This window comes from Echiichthys vipera (genome assembly GCF_963691815.1).
Source record: "Echiichthys vipera genome assembly, chromosome: 6".
NCBI classification, from domain to species: domain Eukaryota; kingdom Metazoa; phylum Chordata; class Actinopteri; order Perciformes; family Trachinidae; genus Echiichthys; species Echiichthys vipera.
Genome location: NC_139831.1, coordinates 2388294 through 2409896, shown reverse-complemented (window position 1 = coordinate 2409896; position 21603 = coordinate 2388294). Strand labels below are relative to the sequence as shown.

At 47.2% G+C, this 21603-nt stretch overlaps 1 protein-coding gene across 1 annotated transcript in view; it reads right to left on the bottom strand.

Moving 5' to 3' along the window:
- Nucleotides 1-475: 475 nt before the first annotated feature.
- shtn3 (shootin 3) overlaps nucleotides 476-21603 on the bottom strand; it is a gene marked incomplete at both ends in the record, with an annotated part of 41952 nt that continues 20824 nt past the window's right edge. Inside the window, 14 exons of the mRNA XM_083914911.1 lie at nucleotides 476-632; nucleotides 1076-1379; nucleotides 3737-3866; nucleotides 3978-4043; nucleotides 6346-6446; nucleotides 6714-6784; nucleotides 9107-9302; nucleotides 11056-11209; nucleotides 12389-12535; nucleotides 13942-14036; nucleotides 15416-15497; nucleotides 15611-15708; nucleotides 15879-16059; nucleotides 18260-18354. Of these exons, the coding sequence (XP_083771037.1) occupies nucleotides 476-632; nucleotides 1076-1379; nucleotides 3737-3866; nucleotides 3978-4043; nucleotides 6346-6446; nucleotides 6714-6784; nucleotides 9107-9302; nucleotides 11056-11209; nucleotides 12389-12535; nucleotides 13942-14036; nucleotides 15416-15497; nucleotides 15611-15708; nucleotides 15879-16059; nucleotides 18260-18354 (1877 nt within the window). The remainder of the gene's footprint in view (nucleotides 633-1075; nucleotides 1380-3736; nucleotides 3867-3977; nucleotides 4044-6345; nucleotides 6447-6713; nucleotides 6785-9106; nucleotides 9303-11055; nucleotides 11210-12388; nucleotides 12536-13941; nucleotides 14037-15415; nucleotides 15498-15610; nucleotides 15709-15878; nucleotides 16060-18259; nucleotides 18355-21603) is intronic.

The window sequence follows — 21603 nt, the reverse complement described above, 5'->3', positions numbered from 1 at the left end:
TCAATTAAGGAGTAATATATTTACCCTTTTCCACCTGCCTAAAGGTACAGAGTAAGAAAAAAAGCAGTGTTTACAAAAAAGTATGAAAGATAAACAACGTTTTTGCATCAGGATTTGTTCCTTTTCCGTACTTTCCGAGACACTGGAAGACCCGCCACCTCTACGACGGTCCATTTGTACGTTTGTTGACCATATTTTCTTTTAACAAAAACATCTCATGAGGGAAAGCAGTCGCAGTCATGTCACTTCTGGATGACTCAGCGCTTTCACCCTCGTATTTTATCTTAGTTTTCAAGCTGTTTCAGGCCGACGGAAATAAAAACTACGCTGAGCTAACTGAAGGGTAGGGCTTCTACAATGGCTACACGTGTTGAGGTGCGTTCACACCAAGAACAGCTAAAACCCACTCTCACATCGGCCCGTAAATGCATTGATCAGATTACAGAAACCAGCCCGGGATCCTCTAGAGTCCATCCTAGCACTCGGCGTCGGCGCTGCCATTGACCGGGCCGGCGCAGACAGTGGTGGTGGTGGTGGTGGTGGTGGTGCGTGCGTCCTCACCGGGTCCGGCGTGTTCGACTCCGTTTGACTGGGCGCACTTCTCCGTTGCCTTTTGATCGTCCTCCCCCACACTGTGGAGCAGAGACAAACAGACAGCAAAGGTCAGAGGTCAAACCAAACGATACTATACTTCTTTGTAAGATAGCTAGCCCAGTGGATTGGTTAAAAGAAGCGGTCATTTCCACCGTAACGTCCCCCGTTTGTGTGTGGAACAGTTTGAAGCCTTGAGTTTGACATTTTTGACCGTCACCACCTTCCTTTTCTTTGGAGCCGGTCCAGGCTCGGAAGAGTTATATTTGGACTAGAGGTCGGAGCTGGGGAGGAGCACTAAGCCAAATGCTAAATTACCAACTAACGTTAGCACTAGCTTAGTTAGCAAGGTGTGTCCATAATTCATGTTACCTGTGACATTAACTTTCAACCAAAAGTATAGAACTTCCTATGGGTAACTGTGATCTCCGATGTGTTTGCAAAACTTTATGATCTAGTGTCGTCCGTGTTTCTGAAACCCCACCTGTTGACGCAGCCGTTGCTGAGCGGTGACTCGGCCGTTTCCTTCTCAGACAGAGAGCTGCAGGACCTCCTCTCCTGCCAGGAGCCCACTCGGGGCTCCTTGCCCGTGTCGGAGCTCTTCCTCCTGGCCACCACGGGCCCCGGTCCCGACCCCCTTCTCTCTGAGCCGATCCTGGGACCCGCAGAGTCCGAGGGGACGCTCGGCCCCGTCGGCCCCTCCGGATCCTTGCCCGAGTCGCTGCTGGTGCGCATCCCGTTCAGGCTGTCTGAGGACGAGACGTGGCTCATCTGGCCCTCCCGCTCATCTGGAAACAGAGAGGAAACGAGATTATAGTGACCTAAATGATCACCGTATTGTTAAAATATGCTGAAAGTGTTCAAAAGGAACTGATACACACTGAAAAATGTATTCTATATAATAAAAGGAGGGTGGCTGGAGTCTCCCTTAGAGAGAGGGGGAGAAGTTCAGCATCCGTGAGGAACTCGGAGTAGAGCCGCTGCTCCTTTGCGTTGAAAGGAGCCAGTTGAGGTGGTTCAGGATCATCTGGTAAGGATGAACCCTGGGCGCCTCCCTAGGGAGGTGTTCCAGGCACGTCCAGCTGGGAGGAGGCCTCGGGGGAGACCCAGGACCAGGTGGAGAGATTAGATCTCCACACTGGCCTGGGAACGCCTCAGGATCCCCCAGTTAGAGCTGGTTAATGTGGCCCGGGAAAGGGAAGTTTGGGGTCCCCTGCTAAAGCTGCTGCCCCCGCGACCTGACCCCGGATAAGAGGCTGAAGATGAGATGAGATGGAAAATATCTTGGCATAATAAAAACACCATTAAAACGTTGAGGAAATAATGATTTTAGCTCTTTAAAAAAGGATCCACTGTAAAATAAATGACTGATTATATGTAAGTAACTGCTGATTCTCATTGTTTTATATTTGTTTTACGTAAAGCTGGATTACTGTTTTTTCATAGTGCAGTTATGAATCATTGTTTTAATTTGAAACGATAACGATAAATGATCTGGAAATCCAGAATTTTGTTCATTTTTATTTTTCATGTTCTCCCCTTGTGTGTGCGTGGGTTTTCTCCGGGTTCTCCGGTTTCCTCCCACAGTCCAAAGACGTGCAGGTGTTGGGTTCATTGATGACTCTAAATCACCCGTAGGTGTGAATGGTTGTCTGTCTCTGTTCGTCTCTATGTGCCCTGTGATAGACTGGCGTCCTGTCCAGGGTGGACCCCGCCTCACGCCCGATGTCAGCTGGGATCGGCTCCAGCCCCCCCGCGACCCCGACAGGGACAAGAGGCTGAAGATGAATGAATGAATGAATGTTGGTATGATTTGGCACTATGAATAAAACTGAATTGAATTGAATTGAAATTGAATGAGACGACGTGCAACAAATATTCACACCAGAACCTCCAGGACGTCCCTGATTCTCCTGTTTCTGATGCAAAACAAAACTCACGGTTCATTTCTGACATCACTCGGATCCTTGATGTAAAAGCAGCATTTCAACCATTTAAAAAAAACTCCATTACAAAGAAACGTCCTGTTCTTGATTCCCCTCAGACCAGAAGAGTCTGGTGAGTGTGAATGTTTGAAATGAAGCGGGTGAATTCTGCAGACGAGGTCCATCGATCGTGGAAAAGCAGATAAATCCATTCATCAGCATTAATGTGACCTGGGTCATTCTGTGGAGCGGCGTTCCCTCTGCTGGACGCACACACACACTGCAGCTCACACACACTGCAGCTCACACACACAACGCAGCTCACACACACACATACACACACACTGCAGCTCACACACACACCACAGCTCACACACACACAACAGCTCACACACAAACAACAGCTCACACACACACACCTCACACACAACAGCTCACACAACAGCTAACACACCGCAGCTCACACACACACTGCATCTCACACACACACCGCAGCTCACACACACACACACTGCAGCTCACACACACACACACACATACACACAAACAACAGCTCACACACACACACCTCACACACAACAGCTCACACACACACACACATACTGCAGCTCATACACAACGCAGCTCACACACACAACAGCTCACACACACAACAGCTCACACACTGCATCTCACACACACACACCGCAGCTCACACACACCGCAGCTCACACAACTCACACACACACCGCAGCTCACACAACTGCTCACACACCGCAGCTCACACACCGCAGCTCACACACCGCAGCTCACACACAACAGCGCACACACACCGCAGCTCACACACACTGTAGCTCACACACACAGCAGCTCACACACACAGCAGCTCACACACCGCAGCTCACACAACAGTTCACACAACAGTTCACACAACGCACAACAGCTCACACACACACACCTCACACACAAACAACAGCTCACACACAACAGCTCACACACACACACCTCACACACAAACAACAGCTCACACACAACAGCTCACACACACACACAACAGCTCACACACACACCGTAGCGAGAGATTAGATCCCCACACTGGCCTGGGAACGCCTCAGGATCCCCCAGTTAGAGCTGGTTAATGTGGCCCGGGAAAGGGAAGTTTGGGGTCCCCTGCTGGAGCTGCTGCCCCCGCGGCCCGACCCCGGATAAGAGGCTGAAGATGAGAGGAGATCTGTGTTTACCTCCGGAGCCGGCTTCTCCCGCCTTGTTGCGTCGGCGTCTCAGAATGACCTCCAGCTCGCTGTCTTTCTTCCCGGGTGGCGACGGCCCCGACTCCTGAGAGCCTCGGCTCGGGCTCCGCTTCACCGTCTCCTGGAGACAAAACACCGACGTCACCGCAGCTGTTTTATCATTCTACAAATGTGTGTTTCTATGACACATGTAGCATTAGCATAAATGTTTGCTGATGAAAGTAAAGTTTACCAGGATGCCTTTCAGTTCCTCCATGGCGCTCTCCTGCGGTTTCTCCTCAACGATCGGCGGCGGCGGCTGAGAAAGGAACAGAAAAATAATTGTTCTTCCTGTTTTTCTCATAACACCAGAAGATTCGTTTGCACACTGTCCAGTTTGGCACTTTGGTCGACGCCATCTTGGTTATTTGAGACCTGGCGTGACCAAGTTTGGACGAGAGGGTGGAGCTGTAGCGCTAAGCTTAATGTTCATGCTAGTTAGCAGATAACACTAGCGCTAGCATGATTAGCAAGGTTCAACTGAAAAACTCCTGGTGCTGTGCTACTCTAAACACTAAAGAGGGAAACTGGCGACTTCCAACTGCCTGACGCGAGTCACTCAACAGACTATTGGGTTTAAGTCCTCAAACTTTAACACAGACAACACAAAAAAGAAGTCCACGGCTATTATAATGTGCACAGTGTCGTGTATATGTTTCGCTAACCCTCTACCCTGTCGCTAGCACGGCGACCTGGCAATCACAAGATAGCCCCGTCCTAAATCATCCCCTGCTTTATGGTCTATGTCACTACATTCACACTGCAGGTCGTAACGCACCATTGTTGTCTGTTCACATTACGTCTTTAAATGTGGCCCGTCTACGGATGACTGTGTGAACGGCTCACACTCCTCAAGTGACCCGCATGTGCAGTTGATCCTGCAGCCACAGACTCATCATAAGATTGATGATATATATATATATATATATATATATATATATTGATATATATATATATATATATATATTGATATATATATATATATCTGAGGGACTAAATCTAACAAGAAGTTTAGGCGAATTTTCTCATTGACTTCTATACAATCACACTTCTGAGCAAAAATGCAACCAGGTGATCACAGTTCCAGATTGAGTTGATTGAGTTGTTGTAGAGAAGAACAATAATCCAACACAGATTCCAGCCCATGAAGTTATCTGACATGATGTGTGTTTAACTGATTAAAACAGGAGGGTCGGCAGAGTGTGTGTGTGTGTGTTTGTGTGTGTGTGTGTGTCGGGTCAGTGGGGTCAGAGGGAAACAGTGACTTCACATCATAAGATTGATGCAAAGCTCAATATACTCACTTTTACGGCCGCTGCTCTCTGCGGCAGCACAAAGGAAACACATGGAGAGGGAAGAGAAGAGCAATCAGCTGAGTGCGTTCAGAATAACAGACGATACGACCCGAGCGTTTACCGTCGTCACGGAGACAAAAGAGGCCGAGAAGCATCGTAAAACACAACCAAGAAGCAGGAACGGGAATAATTTAGTATCCTCTGCTGTCGGCGAGGTGTGACCTTTGACCTCTTCACTAGTGTTGGATGCAGGGTCAAAGTAACAAGCGCTTCCTTATAAAAGGTTGTAAATATTATTACTTGGTTGAATCTCACGATGTTACTTGCGATAAATGAATGGATAATTATGCAGTTTTCAATTTGCTGCTGAAATACGACAAACAGCTTGTTGAATTAAAAGAATAAAACGTTATTTTATTGATCAAATTCAACATTTAACTGAACGCAAAGAGTGAAAGTTAAGAACCACGCCAAGCTAGCGTGAGTGTGAAGCCAGCAGTAACGCTATAGCAGTGACAGAAGCAGAGCACCGGATAAATGCTACAACTCCGCAAATCCCACGCCAAGTTTCCGTGTCTTGTTTTCAAACGGAAACGCGTTAGAAGAGCTGAAGCTTAAGGGCGCACTCACACTGTCCATCCGTACCGTGCCCAAGCACGTGTCACGGCTAAAGTCTGGTTCCTTTGACCAGTGTGAGTGCAACCGTAACGCGTCTAGGAGCGGCACGCTTGCCGTCCACGGCCCGTTTGGGAGAGGTGGGCTTTAGTAAAGCACGTTTGCACGTGTACGAGCACGAGCGCGGCTTTGAGGTCATTTCCTGTGCGCCTGTTGGGACATAGAAAAAAGAAGCAGGGACCATGCGCGGACATTTCAAACAATGGCAGTGAAAGGTTCACGTTGGTGTGATGCGGAGGTGAAGTGTTTACGGCAGATTTGGTCGATGAAAAGATTCAAAAACAGTCGACAAGACGCACAAAAACTCCGAGGTCTACGGAAAGATCTGGAAACAAAGCCACGCATCGCCATGACATCATCAATGCGCGTGACGTGTTACGGCGTGATGACGTATAGGCAGCAAGAAGCATTCTCCGAGGCCCAGGTAGTGTGAGTACAAACGGGCCTGGAGGGGGGGACAAGGACCCTAAAGCACGGGGCGCGGGACGGACGGACTAAGTATCAAACGCAGAACATAAAAAATAAATAAATAAAGCAAAGTGAGCCCCAGCTGTCCTTTAAAGCCCCTCCGTCCGCCCGCCTCGTCCTCACCTTGGTGTCCTGACTCTTCACAGGCCGCAGGACGACGCCATGTTTGATCCTTTCCATCATTTCATTCACCGCCTTCGCCTTCACGTCGTCTCCCTCGCCAGCTGGAGGGACAAAAAAGCGTTACATTTGTCTAAATTTAATAACAATTAAAGAAAAACATATATTAAAAGTTACTAAATTAGTAAAATATCCATATTCCTCGCTGCTGTGCTCCAGGTGACAACGTGTCAATACAGAAGGTAATGATATGAAATGTCTGCAGAGTGAAGGTGACGATGGCGTTTAGCAGTCGGCTCTGTGAGTGCGTGAACAAGTACGTTTACTGCGTGGCGTCTGCGTCTGAAGTAAGAAGCTGCGGTGAGACTCACCTGGAGGCTGCTCCGTCTTCACAGCGGCTTTGGAGCCTTTCGACGACTTCCTCATGATGGCTATCAGAGAGCTGAGACGGACACGACAAAGTGAAACGTTGACACGGTTAATGCTGCGTTCACACTCTACGAGGTAAACGTGTAGCTGTCCGCAATTTCAGAGTCAGGAGCCAGAGTCAGGAGTCAGAGTCAGGAGTCAGAGTCAGGAGTCAGAGTCAGGAACCAGAGTCAGGAACCAGAGTCAGGAACCAGAGTCAGGAGTCAGAGTCAGGAGTCAGAGTCAGGAGCCAGAGTCAGGAACCAGAGTCAGGAGCCAGAGTCAGGAACCAGAGTCAGGAGCCAGAGTCAGGAACCAGAGTCAGGAACCAAAGTCAGGGACCGGAGTCAGGAGCCAGAGTCAGGAACCAGAGTCAGGAGCCAGAGTCAGGAGCCAGAGTCAGGAACCAGAGTCAGGAGCCAGAGTCAGGAACCAGAGTCAGGAGCCAGAGTCAGGAACCAGAGTCAGGAGTCAGAGTCAGGAACCAGAGTCAGGAGCCAGAGTCAGGAACCAGAGTCAGGAGCCAGAGTCAGGAACCAGAGTCAGGAGCCAGAGTCAGGAGCCAGAGTCAGGAGCCAGAGTCAGGAACCAGAGTCAGGGACCAGAGTCAGGAGCCAGAGTCAGGAGCCAGAGTCAGGGACTAGAGTCAGGAACCAGAGTCGGGAACCAGAGTCAGGAGCCAGAGTCAGGAGCCAGAGTCAAGAGCCAGAGTCAAGAGCCAGAGTCAGGAGCCAGAGTCAGGAGCCAGAGTCAAGAGCCAGAGTCAAGAGCCAGAGTCAGGAACCAGAGTCAGGAGCCAGAGTCAGGAGCCAGAGTCAGGAACCAGAGTCAAGAACCAGAGTCAGGAACCAGAGTCAGGAGCCAGAGTCAGGAGCCAGAGTCAGGAACCAGAGTCAAGAACCAGAGTCAGGAACCAGAGTCAGGAGCCAGAGTCAGGAACCAGAGTCAGGAACCAGGGTCAGGAGCCAGAGTCAGGAGCCAGAGTCAGGGACTAGAGTCAGGAGCCAGAGTCAGGAGCCAGAGTCAGGAACCAGAGTCAGGAACCAGAGTCAGGAGCCAGAGTCAGGAACCAGAGTCAGGAACCAGGGTCAGGAACCAGAGTCAGGAGCCAGAGTCAGGAGCCAGAGTCAGGAACCGGAGTCAAGAGCCAGAGTCAGGAACCAGAGTCAGGAGCCAGAGTCAAGAGCCAGAGTCAGGAGCCAGAGTCAGGAACCAGAGTCAGGAGCCAGAGTCAGGAACCAGAGTCAGGAACCAGGAGCCGGAGTCAGGAGCTGGAGTCAGGAGCCGGAGTCAGGAGCCAGAGTCAGAAACCAGAGTCAGGAGTCAGAACAAACATCTCACAGAAAGGCCCCATTCGGGATTCGAACCAAGGGATTCGAGATTCGAACCAAGGGACCCTCTCGTTGTGAGGTGACAGTGCTGACCACCACACCACTGTGTCGCCCTGGAAATGAACTCCTTAAAAAGAGTGTGAACCCTGACTTTAACGCGCCTTTGCAGACGACAAACAACCGAGTCAGGAGTCATGTCACACACAAACACACACATGCACAGACAGGACCTATATACATGCAGTTAATGGAGAGATGTCAGAGCGAGGGGGCTGCCAATGGATCGGCGCCCCGAGCAGTTGGGGGTTCGGTGCCTTGCTCAACAGCACCTCTGCAGTGCCCAGGAGATGAACTGACACCTCTCCAGCCCCGACCTCCTCTCGACATACGCTTCATCCGCACGACTACGTTTGTTAATGACCTCCGTCCACACGAGCGTTTTAGCTCCGTATCCATTATTAGTTTAGTTTAGTTTCTTATTTTAAATATGTAAAAGGAATAACAACATAAATAGAAATAATGTAAAGACAAAAGCAAACAAACAACAATAATAACAAACTCAGAATAACATTTTTTCAACAGTATTTTTTGTGGTTGTTGTTTTTTAACAGTTATAAAACACAAATAACCAACAAAATATGTATAAATATTTATTTTGACATGTACAAAAAGGCGTAGTAAGAAGAATGACTTATTAAACACTACTTCTTCTCCATTTTCTAACTTTATAACGTATTGAAATCCTTTTTAAATCTATTTATTATTAATCTGTGTGCATATTAACACACATCAGCTTCAGTCATGTGTGTTTTATGCATCGGTGGAAACAGGAAGCAGATTGTCTGCGGTTGAAAATCAGGGATGTATAAAATAATGAAAATACTACAGAGGAAGAACAATTATGGTGCAAAGTAAGAGCAGACGTGTGTTAGTTTGCACTGACGACACGGTCCTCACTGTCAGATCGGGGTCCCCTGATCGCAGTTATGACAGAACGTGTGTGTGTGTGTGTGTGTTTCTCTCACCTGAGGGGGTTGCATCTCGATGGAGGAGGCGGAGGAGGGGGTGGAGGCGGCGGAGGAGGGGGAGGAGGCGGCTGCGGCGGAGGGGCGGGAGGCGGGGCGACCCCGGGTTCAGGGGGAGGGGGAGCTGCCGCTGCCGCCGCCACACTGGTCGTCATGGCGACCTCTTGTTTCTGGGTCTCCTCCTGCAGCTGGTGGACTGAGGGAGGAAGACGTTTAATGGCGTTAACATCTACGGTTACTGCCGCGGACTAACTACGGGGGTGATTCAGGGGAAGCTCAGAGAGGAGATATTCAACACAGTCATGAGGGACGTTATTCTACCTTAAAATGACCATAAAGATTCTTAAATCCTCCCTCCTCGCCATGAAAGAGGCTTCTGTTGTTATTGTTTCCTGTTTAACGGTCTGTGGGTGAAGTCAGTCGGTGACGTCCCGTGACCCATTTAGAGGGAAAGTCTGCACGTTTGCCAGCTTTTCCTGCAGCAGACGGGTCAACGGGGTCTGCGTCGGAGCCCATTTTTATTTTGTGACATAGTTTTATCTGTTGTTTTATCGTTTATGTTAAAATATAACCCTGAAATCAGAACGTGGGAGTTTGTCCTCTGTGACAGGGGGACATTGAAACAAAAAACATCCTCTTTTAGCTCCTAAAAATGGTCTTTTGTCCCAATTTTATACCTTTATTTTCCCATTAATACCTTTATTTTCCACGTAAATACCTTTATTTTCCCATAAATACCTTTATTTTCCACATAAATACCTTTATTTTCCACATAAATACCTTTATTTTCCCGTAAATACCTTTATTTTCCACATAAATACCTTTATTTTCCACATAAATACCTTTATCTCACACATAAATACCTTTATTTTCCCGTAAATACCTTTATTTCCCCCATAAATACCTTTATTTTCCCATAAATACCTTTATTTTCCACGTAAATACCTTTATTTTCCACGTAAATACCTTTATTTATACGTAAATACCTTTATTTTCCACGTAAATACCTTTATTTACACGTAAAAACCTTTATTTTCCACGTAAATACCTTTATTTTCCTATAAATACCTTTATTTTCCACATAAATACCTTTATTTTCCTATAAATACCTTTATTTTCCACATAAATAACTTTATTTTCCACGTAAATACCTTTATTTTCCACATAAATACCTTTATTTTCCGCGTAAATACCTTTATTTTCCTATAAATACCTTTATTTTCCCCGTAAATACCTTTATTTTCCACGTAAATACCTTTATTTTCCACGTAAATACCTTTATTTTCCCATAAATACCTTTATTTTCCTATAAATAACTTTATTTTCCCATAAATACCTTTATTTTCCCCGTAAATACCTTTATTTTCCACGTAAATACCTTTATTTTCCCATAAATACCTTTATTTTCCTATAAATAACTTTATTTTCCTATAAATACCTTTATTTTCCACATAAATACCTTTATTTTCCGCGTAAATACCTTTATTTTACCCATAAATACCTTTATTTTTCCCATAAATACCTTTATTTTCCTATAAATACCTTTATTTTCCTATAAATACCTTTATTTTCCTATAAATACCTTTATTTTCCACATAAATACCTTTATTTTCCCATAAATACCTTTATTTTCCACGTAAATACCTTTATCTCACACATAAATACCTTTATTTTCCCGTAAATACCTTTATTTTCCTATAAATACCTTTATTTTCCACGTAAATACCTTTATTTTCCACGTAAATACCTTTATTTTCCACATAAACACCTTCATTTACGCGTAAATACCTTTATTTTCCAATAAATACCTTTATTTTCCCATAAATACCTTTATTTTCCACTTAAATACCTTTATTTACCACCCTGTGTGTGTGTGTGTGTGTGTGTGTGTGTGTGTGTGTGTGTGTGTGTGTGTGTGTGTGTGTGTGTGTGTGTGTGTGTGTCTCCACCTCTGTTCTCCAGCTCCTCGTTCTTCTTCTCCGCCTGCTCCAGTCGTCCGTCCACCTCCTTCTTGGCCTCGTCGAGCAGCTCCAGCTGCATCTGCAGAGCCTCCAGCTGCTTCTTCACACAGCTCTGCTCCAGCTGGGCCTCCAGGCTCTCCACCTACACACACACACACACACACACACACACACACACACACACACACACACACACACACACACACACACATATACACACACACACACAGATGAATGGGAGTATTCAAACATATCCCTTCTACCTTACGCACCTGCCTTTGTATTTTTAACCTTAAGAAAGCGCTGATATTTACGTTGTAGCTGCATTCTCTCTAATGTCCAGCAGGAGGAGACTCCACTTAAAGCTGCATTCTCTCTAATGTCCAGCAGGAGGAGACTCCACTTAAAGCTGCATTCTCTCTAATGTCCAGCAGGAGGAGACTCCACTTAAAGCTGCATTCTCTCTAATGTCCAGCAGGAGGAGACTCCACTTAAAGCTGCATTCTCTCTAATGTCCAGCAGGGGGAGACTCCACTTAAAGCTGCATTCTCTCTAATGTCCAGCAGGAGGAGACTCCACTTAAAGCTGCATTCTCTCTAATGTCCAGCAGGAGGAGACTCCACTTAAAGCTGCATTCTCTCTAATGTCCAGCAGGAGGAGACTCCACTTAAAGCTGCATTCTCTCTAATGTCCAGCAGGGGGAGACTCCACTTAAAGCTGCATTCTCTCTAATGTCCAGCAGGAGGAGACTCCACTTAAAGCTGCATTCTCTCTAATGTCCAGCAGGAGGAGACTCCACTTAAAGCTGCATTCTCTCTAATGTCCAGCAGGAGGAGACTCCACTTAAAGCTGCATTCTCTCTAATGTCCAGCAGGGGGAGACTCCACTTAAAGCTGCATTCTCTCTAAGGTCCAGCAGGAGGAGACTCCACTTAAAGCTGCATTCTCTCTAATGTCCAGCAGGGGGAGACTCCACTTAAAGCTGCATTCTCTCTAATGTCCAGCAGGAGGAGACTCCACTTAAAACTGCATTCTCTCTAATGTCGTATAGGCAGCAAGAAGCATTCTCCGAGGCCCAGGTAGTGTGAGTACAAACGGGCCTGGAGGGGGTGACAAGGACCCTAAAGCACGGGGCACGGGACGGACGCACAGTGGAAGTGCGCCCTTACAGGATACTGTTTGCATTAAAATAGCCATGAACTTGCAGGTATAGCTGGTTAAAGAGAGAGCAGCTCACTATGACTCAGTCCTTCACTGTGACTTTGAACTTTCTGTCAATCAAAACGTTCCTTCCCGACAACAACAGTGTTTTCTGGGTTCACCTTGTGCTGATGCTGCAGACGCTCCTCCTCCAGGGTCTTGGTGATGGCAGCCACGTCCTCCAGAGCTTTCAGCAGCTGAACGCTGGGCTCAGCACTCTGCAGCAGCAGCATGCTCTGCCTGTTGGCCTCCTTCTGCTTCACCAGCATCTGCAGGAGCCCGACGACGACGAGGAGGAGGAGGAGGAGGAAGAAGAAAAATGTTTTTACTTCCAACAGATCCCCCCTGTTTTTCCATTTCACACAGCGGGTTTCAATCCTGCAGGCTCTTTCCTTTTCAGGTCAGTAAACACTCACATTCAGGACGTTTTAATTAATCAGAGACAAAGTTATTAACACACACAACAATGCAGGTCAGTGTTCAACACTGCGGCTCACAGCAGCAGCTCTTCATTCAGGAGGAGCCAGTGTTGGAAATTAAGGTCGCACTCCCACTGTCCATCCGTACCGTGCCCAAACAGGTTTTACGGCTAAAGTCTGGTTCCTTTGACCAGTGTGAGTGCAACCGTACCACGTCTAGGAGCGGCACGGATGCTGTTTACGGTCCGTTTGGGAGAGGTGGGCTTTAGTAAAGCATGTTTGCACGTGTACGAGCACGAGCGTGCGCACGTGTACGAGCACGAGGCCTACGGCGGTTCTGAGGTCATTTCCTGTGCGCCTGTTGGGACGTAGAAAAAAGAAGGAGGGACCATGCGCGGACATTTAACACAATGGCGGTGAAAGGTTCACGTTGGTGTGATGCGGAGGTGGAGTGTTTACTGCAGATTTGGTCGATGAAAAGATTCAAAAACAGTCGACAAGACGCACAAAAACTCTGAGGTCTACGGAAAGATCTGGAAACAAAGCCACACTTCGCCATTACGTCATCAGTGCGTGTGACGTGTTACGGCGTGATGACGTATAGGCAGCAAGAAGCATTCTCCGAGGCCCAGGTAGAGTGAGTACAAACAGGCCTGGAGGGGGGGGCAAGGACCCTAAAGCCCGGGGCACGGGACGGAGGCACAGTGGGAGGGCACCTTAAGGACCTCCAGTAAAATATATATATTTCATTTTGTTAAATAAAAACATAAAGTACCCGACTTAACTTGAGTCACACATTGATTATGATCATTTTCCAGATGTTTAAACTGCTACGGTCAAATTGACCCCAAGAATAAATGGTGTTAGTCAAATTTGAGGGCAACAGGAGGGTTAACACTGAATTATACCATTTTGAGTGTAATCTTGACATTGAATGGTCGTAATCAGTCGTCATCGGCATCACGTTACGGGTCAGAAGGACGTGCATCAGTGATAATAACATTCTCAGAGGGTGGTGTTCTTCGTAGGAGCTGGTGGAGACCAAACTGGAGCTACAAGGAGACTGAAATCCGTCAGACTTGTTTCTCCCCCCTAGTGGCCAAAGCATTAACGCAGCTTTAAGGTCCAAACATGTTTACTGAACATACAGTTTGTTTTATCGTATGAACCCTCGCTCCTGGGTTCTCCTTTGCACTGTGCGTGAGACGGTGCGTCATCATTTTGACCGCAGCGTGTTCCTGCGATCGCTTCTTTACCTCGTGTGCGTACGTCTCGGCTTTGACTCTCAGGCTCTGCTCCAAGTCCAGCTGATCCTTCATGCCGTCGTACTCCTGAGTCGCCATCATGGAGACTACGGACGCAGAGGGACAAACACACAAGAAGGATTAACACTGTTTTTAAACTGGTATTTCATTGGGAATAGTTTGGATCGATGCGTTTTGTGAGTTTATGTCGTAAAATATATGTTAAGAGTCGGTTCTGTCCGTCCCTCCTCTCTCCCTTTAGTGTGAGTTTGTCTCCCTCTGTCTGTGGTTCCCTGCATGTGTCTTCCTCTTGTTTCTGTTGTCTAGGTCCGGTAGGCGTGCCCCCCCCCCAGCTGCAGTCTGTTAGGGACTCACTCACACTGTCCTTCCGCACCGGGCCAAAACAGGTTTTTCAGCTAAAGCCTTGTGCGTTTGACCAGTGTGAGTGCAACCACTCCGCGCATAACTGCGGTCAGCTGGCCGTCCACGGCCCGCCTGAGAGAGGTGGGCTTTTGTAAAGCACGTTTGCACATGTACGAGCAGGAGCGTGCGCACGTGTACGAGCACGAGGCCTACGGTGGTTCTGAGGTCATTTCCTGTGCGCCTGTTGGGACGTAGAAAAAAGAAGGAGGGACCATGCGCGGTCATTTCAAACAATGGCGGCGAAAGGTTCACGTTGGTGTGATGCGGAGGTGGAGTGTTTACTGCAGATTTGGTCGATGAAAAGATTCAAAAACAGTCGACAAGACGCACAAAAACTCTGAGGTCTACGGAAAGATCTGGAAACAAAGCCACGCATCGCCATGACGTCATCAATGCGTGTGACGTGTTACGGCGTGATGACGTATAGGCAGCAAGAAGCATTCTCCGAGGCCCAGGTAGTGTGAGTACAAACGGGCCTGGAGGGGGGGACAAGGACCCTAAAGCACGGGGCGCAGTGCGGAAGGACAGTGTGAGTGCGCCCTTACGCTAATCACCCGGTGGAGTACTTACACCCAGAGCTGACAGACATGCAGCGCTGGACCGTCGTTATCCTTCCCTTGGTAAACTGGATTGGCGTTCCTTACTCGTTTGTGGTTTTTACGCTCCCCGTCGGTAATCATATTAATCCTTGCTTGTCTTTTGTTTTCTCCGTAGTTTCCCGCGTTCCTGTTTCCCTCGACCGTCTCGTCCCTAGTTACTTGTTACCCTGTAGTGTTTTACGTGTTTTGTTTGTCGTTTATATTAAACATTTGTTTGTACTTCTATCCCGTGTCCATGTCTGCATTTGGATCCAGTCTCTTTGCGTTATCCCCGTACCGTTCATGACAATATAATGAACAAGCATACCCAATTATTGTATTATCATTTTGATATTTATGACTTACTTTCTATACTTTTATTTATTATTTTGGTTTAATGACTTACACAACATTGTAGCTAACACTGTACAGATTGTAGAAGGCTGTGTGTTTCAGAGTTGACGTTGTTCTCGTCCGTGACTCACCTCTGTTAAACCTCTTGATGGTTTTACGTTGTTGCTCGACAGTTTCGCGGAGCTCCTTCATCTCGGCCTGATCTTTCTCTGACTGCAAAGAGTCAAAGTAGGAGTCAGAGTATGCATCTTTAAAAGGCTGAACGGCGTGACAGAAGAAGGGTCGGTCCTGCAGGTTGACGCTGACTGAAACTGCTCCCCCCTCACCTGTGACGTCAACTCTTCTATCCGTCTCTGCTGTTCATGAATCTGACACACGAAATTCTTCTTCTCCTCAAGTAAACTGTTCACCGTCTCCCCCAGCTCTGACAAAACACAGACCAACAGGACAGAATAAAGTATGTTTCTGGAATATTTACGGACTAAATACTGCACGATCGACATTAGCGCGTAATGTCTACAAAGTGTCCCAAACAGTTCATCCTCTGGGGAGCACCTGCTGTTTCATTTGTACGTATTTGTGTTTGTATTGTACCTTTAACCTGTTGTTGGTACTGTGTGAAGTTGTCGGGGCCTCCGTCTGTTGCGTCCGTCTCCGCATCCGTCTCCGCGTCCGCCTCCAGAGCGATGCAGTCGGAGATGCTGGGAAGCAGGTCGTCCAAACACGGACGAGACGTCATGCTCAGGTACTTGAACTTCCTGTTCTCGCAGTTCAGCTGGAGGTCAAAGTTCACAGGGGTCAATGACAACGTAATTAAAAACGCTAATTAATTCCTCTCCTCTATCAAAAGGTGTGCCCCAGGGCTCCACACTAGGACCACTGCTGTTTTAAAGTTATCTAAATAATCCGGTAAGTTACATTTTTATGCAGATGATACAGCTCTCTATTTCACATCCCCTTCTGTATTTCAAACCCTGTTAAATGCTGAGAGAAAACTATTTTCATATGGAAAAACCTTTATATGCGATCTTCTTAACCCTCCTGTTGCCCTCAAATTTGACTAACACCATTTATTCTTGGGGTCAATTTGACCGTAGCAATTTAAACATTTAAAAAAATGATCATAATCAATGTGTGACTCAAGTGAAGTCGGGTACTTTATGTTTTTATTTAACAGAATGAAAAATATCACTGATGTTAAACTGCATGGAGGGATTTCTGTGTGTGTGTTTTAAAGTAAGTCTGTTATTTTAAGTGCTATTTTGTGTTATTTGTAACATCTGGAATGAAAGTAACGTCCGTTATCAAGGACAGCAGCATGAATTTGACCTCATATAATATTTGAATTGTAAAATAAACGATAATAATAATGATGATTAAATCATCCAGATGATCAAACTGACCCAAAGGAACACCGATGCCACTAGTACATGTACGATAAGAACAATAAAAAAATATATAATCATGACAATTTTAGGTTTTTTTATGAGTTGTCCCCATAAAATGAGGAAAAGTCATAAATATAAAGCATAAAAAACACAAAAAGATGTCATTATTTAGAGATTTTAAACATTAAATGGGGTCAAATTGACCCTTAGGAGAACAGGAGGGTTAAGGTCTCAGCTGCTCGAGGGGTTGAAATTGAAATGGTCGTAAGTATTTAGGTATTACTATTGATCACAACCTGTATTGGAGTTGCAGTGTCTAAAGATGGTGGAAACTGTTCCGTATGTTATCGTGCTTTATCTTTATCTCCTGTTTAAGTTAATCAAGAGATAACGTGCAGAACGATTGGTTGACGAATAGCTAGAATTTCAGTCGACCAAGAAAAATACGCTGCAGCTTCTTCTTCCTGGAATGATGTTCAGAAGGACCCGAGAGCTGACTACGTGAGAATTTAAGGGCGCACTCACACTGTTCCTCCGTCCCGTGCCCAGTGCTTTAGAGTCCTTGTCCCCCCCTCCAGGCCCGTTTGTACTCACACTACCTGGGCCTCGGAGAATGCTTCTTGCTGCCTATACGTCATCACGCCGTTACACGTCACACGCATTGATGACGTCATGGCGATGCGTGGCTTTGTTTCCAGATCTTTCCGTAGACCTCGGAGTTTTTGTGCGTCTTGTCGGCTGTTTTTGAATCTTTTCATCGACCAAATCTGCAGTAAACACTCCACCTCCGCATCACACCAACGTGAACCTTTCACCGCCATTGTTTGAAATGTCCGCGCATGGTCCCTCCTTCTTTTTTCTACGTCCCAACAGGCGCACAGGAAATGACCTCAGAACCGTCGTAGGCCTCGTGCTCGTACACATGCGCACGCTCGTGCTCGTACAAGTGCAAACGCGCTCTACAAAAGCCCACCTCTCTCAGACGGGCCGTGGACGGCCATGCGTGGAGCGGTTGCACTCACACTGGTCAAACACACTAGGCTTGACCCGAAAAACCTGTTTTGGCGCGGTGCAGAAGGACAGTGTGAGTGCGCCCTAAGTTTTTGAAGGATTGAGAAAACGACACTCTTCAATGTGATCGCTCCTAAATATCATTTGCTGAAAAAGTTGAATTAGATAAATCGTTTGTGCTGTTGTTGTTTATGCCTGACGACTATATTTTAAAAAACAAGACTTTTAACTGATTAAATATAGAAAATTAAAGAGTTTAAGTGCAGAATAAATGTGTCATTCATTTCATATTCATTGGTAATGTTACACATGATAGATATATGATATATTTATATGTTAATAGCAGAAATAAATAATCTACCTGTTTATCGACCCCTGAATATAAGTGTAATGTAAGCACAGCTGTTGCAGTGGAGGCAGTAACGTCTGTGTGCAGAGTCATGCTGACTCAGTCGATTCTCCTGCTAACGCCAGCTGGACCCTGATAATGCTAATCTTATAGTATTGATGACTCTGTGTGTGTGTGTGTGTGTGTGTGTGTGTGTGTGTGTGTGTGTGTGTGTGTGTGTGTCTGACCTTTGTGGCCAGGGCCTCTGCATTCTCCCGGCACGACTTCTCGATCTCCAGCTGAGTCTGCAGAACGCTCACCTCCTCAATCACCATCTGAGACACTGAGGGGAGGACACACACACACACACACACACACGCGCACACACACACACACACACACACACACACACACACACAGACACACAGGGTTTTTAGGGTTACACACAACTACGTTTTCATTCTAAAACAGCATTTCAAAATAAAACCGATCTGCATCCACACCAGCGATTTTAGCGACACGTCCATATGAACATGTCTGAAAACACACATCACATGAGCGTTCACGTACACCGGGCATGTGCGTTCATGTACACCGGGCATGTGCGTTCATGTACACCGGGCATGTGCGTTCATGTACACCGGGCATGTGCGTTCATGTACATCGGGCATGTGCGTTCATGTACACCGGGCATGAGCGTTCATGTACACCGGGCATGTGCGTTCATGTACACCGGGCATGAGGGTTCATGTACACCGGGCATGTGCGTTCATGTACACCGGGCATGAGGGTTCATGTACACCGGGCATGAGCGTTCATGTACACCGGGCATGAGGGTTCATGTACACCGGGCATGTGCGTTCATGTACACCGGGCATGAGGGTTCATGTACACCGGGCATGAGCGTTCATGTACACCGGGCATGAGGGTTCATGTACACCGGGCATGTGCGTTCATGTACACCGGGCATGTGCGTTCATGTACACCGGGCATGAGGGTTCATGTACACCGGGCATGTGCGTTCATGTACACCGGGCATGTGCGTTCATGTACACCGGGCATGAGGGTTCATGTACACCGGGCATGAGCGTTCATGTACACCGGGCATGAGGGTTCATGTACACCGGGCATGAGGGTTCATGTACACCGGGCATGTGCGTTCACGTACACCGGGCATGTGCGTTCATGTACACCGGGCATGTGCGTTCATGTACACCGGGCATGAGCGCGTTGACTGACGCGTGTGTCTGTGTCATCGTTTCCAAACGTCTGCATTTTAAGGGCTCGGAGGCGCCGGAGTAGAGTGGACGCCAGGTGTAAATGTAGAGAGAGAGAAATGGAAACACTGTAATGTTGATGTGGCATTAATGTGCTATCACACCGCTCCCTCCCCTAAGAGGTCGGATATTGTTTATTATAAATATTTAATAAACCATCCGTCATCACCTCACACAGATGTTTTAGGATTGCACATCTGTGTGAGGTGATGACCTATTAGGGGACATCTCATCTCATCTCCAGCCTCTTATCCTGGGTCAGGTCTCGGGCGCAGCAGCTCCAGCAGGGGACCCCAAACTTCCCTTTCCCGGGCCACATTAACCAGCTCTAACTGGGGGATCCTGAGGCGTTCCCAGGCCTGTGTGGAGATCTAATCTCTCCACCTGGTCCTGGGTCTTCCCCGAGGCCTCCTCCCAGCTGGACGTGCCTGGAACACCTCCCTAGGGAGGCGCCCAGGGTTCATCCTTACCAGATGATCCTGAACCACCTCAACTGGCTCCTTTCAACGCAAAGGAGCAGCGGCTCTACTCCGAGTTCCTCACGGATGCTGAACTTCTCCCCCTCTCTCTAAGGGAGACTCCAGCCCCCCTCCTGAGGAAACACATTTCACACACTTGGACCTGGACCTGGTTCTTTGGGTCATGACCCAGCTTTCATGACCACAGGTGAGGGTAGGAACCAGGACTGAGGGTAGATCCAGAGCTTTGTCTTCCTCAGCTCTCTGTTCATCACAACGGTGCGGTAGAGCGACTGCAGCTCCGCCCCCCGCTGCTCAGATTCTCCCGCCAAACTCACGCTCCATCGTCCCCTCACTCGTGAACATGATCCCGAGGTACTTGAACTCCTTCACTTGGGGGTCAGGACTCAGCTCTCCAGAGAATATGATGGATACGGGAGACTAGTAGGGGATGGAGCGGTGAAATGCTCAAACCCAGTTGTGGATGAACTGGAATTTTGACTTGAGAAACTTAAATTTAAGAAGAACTGTTTTGGAAATGTGTTGAAAGCAGCTGCCCCCCACGCAGTTTTCCAAAGATGGCCTCTTAGCATAACTGTATTGTATAATATCGTCTTTACGGTGCAGACAACCGCCTCCTGAAACAAACACGTTGTAAGTTTGACGATGATCAGACGCCAAAACCCAGTGAGAGGCTTCTTGGTCCTGATCTTAGCTTTGAAACACGAATCATATCCACTTTTTCCAAGCGAGCGTTTGTCTGTCTTGGCGATGTTTATCGGAGACAGTGAGCATCAGAGCGTTTCAGTGTAGAAGCAGAAACACACACAAAGCTAAAAACAACGTGAGCCCGCGGTCGTTCTGACGCTCGCAGCTGTCGAACGTGTCACCTCCGCTCACATAGACCCCGGTTATTTTAAAACGACCCAGATATGAGCCACCGCGTCACTTCTCCTCTTTGTTTCTCTGGTGCATCTTTTCTGTAATTAGTCCGATTTCTGCCAAATAATTCAGGAAATTTCCACCTTTTTTACTGTAAAAAAGACAAAATAACGTGTTTTATGCTTAATAAAGGGGACGTGAGAAGACGTCTACAAGCAGACATGATTTAATTTATGTGAATGTCAAACGTGCACTCAATTGTTTTATTTAATAATATGATTATTTATATTTTATTTTAATTTAAAGTGTTTTGGCAGCGATTTTAGATTTAGAATTACACAAAAATGCTGTTTAGTTTTAGTCGATTTTACTCTTCATAGTTTTATTGATGAAAACCAAAATGCGTTTACCTGTTTGACACTTTAGGGCGCCCTCCCACTGTTCCTCCGTCCCGTGCCCCGTGCTTTAGGGTCCTTGTCCCCCCCTCCAGGCCCGTTTGTACTCACACTACCTGGGCCTCGGAGAATGCTTCTTGCTGCCTATACGTCATCACGCCGTAACACGTCACACGCATTGATGACGTCATGGCGATGCGTGGCTTTGTTTCCAGATCTTTCCGTAGACCTCGGAGTTTTTGTGCGTCTTGTCGACTGTTTTTGAATCTTTTCATCGACCAAATCTGCAGTAAACACTCCACCTCTGCATCACACCAACGTGAACCTTTCACCGCCATTGTTGTTAAATGTCCTCACATGGTCCCTCCTTCTTTTTTCTACGTCCCAACAGGGCGCACAGGAAATGACCTCAGAACCACCGTAGGCCTCGTGCTCGTACACGTGCGCACGCTCGTGCTCGTACACGTGCAAACGTGCTTTACTAAAGCCCACCTCTCCCAAACGGGCCGTGGACGGCAAGCGTGCCGCTCCTAGACGTGGTACGGTTGCACTCACACTGGTCAAAGGAACCAGACTTTAG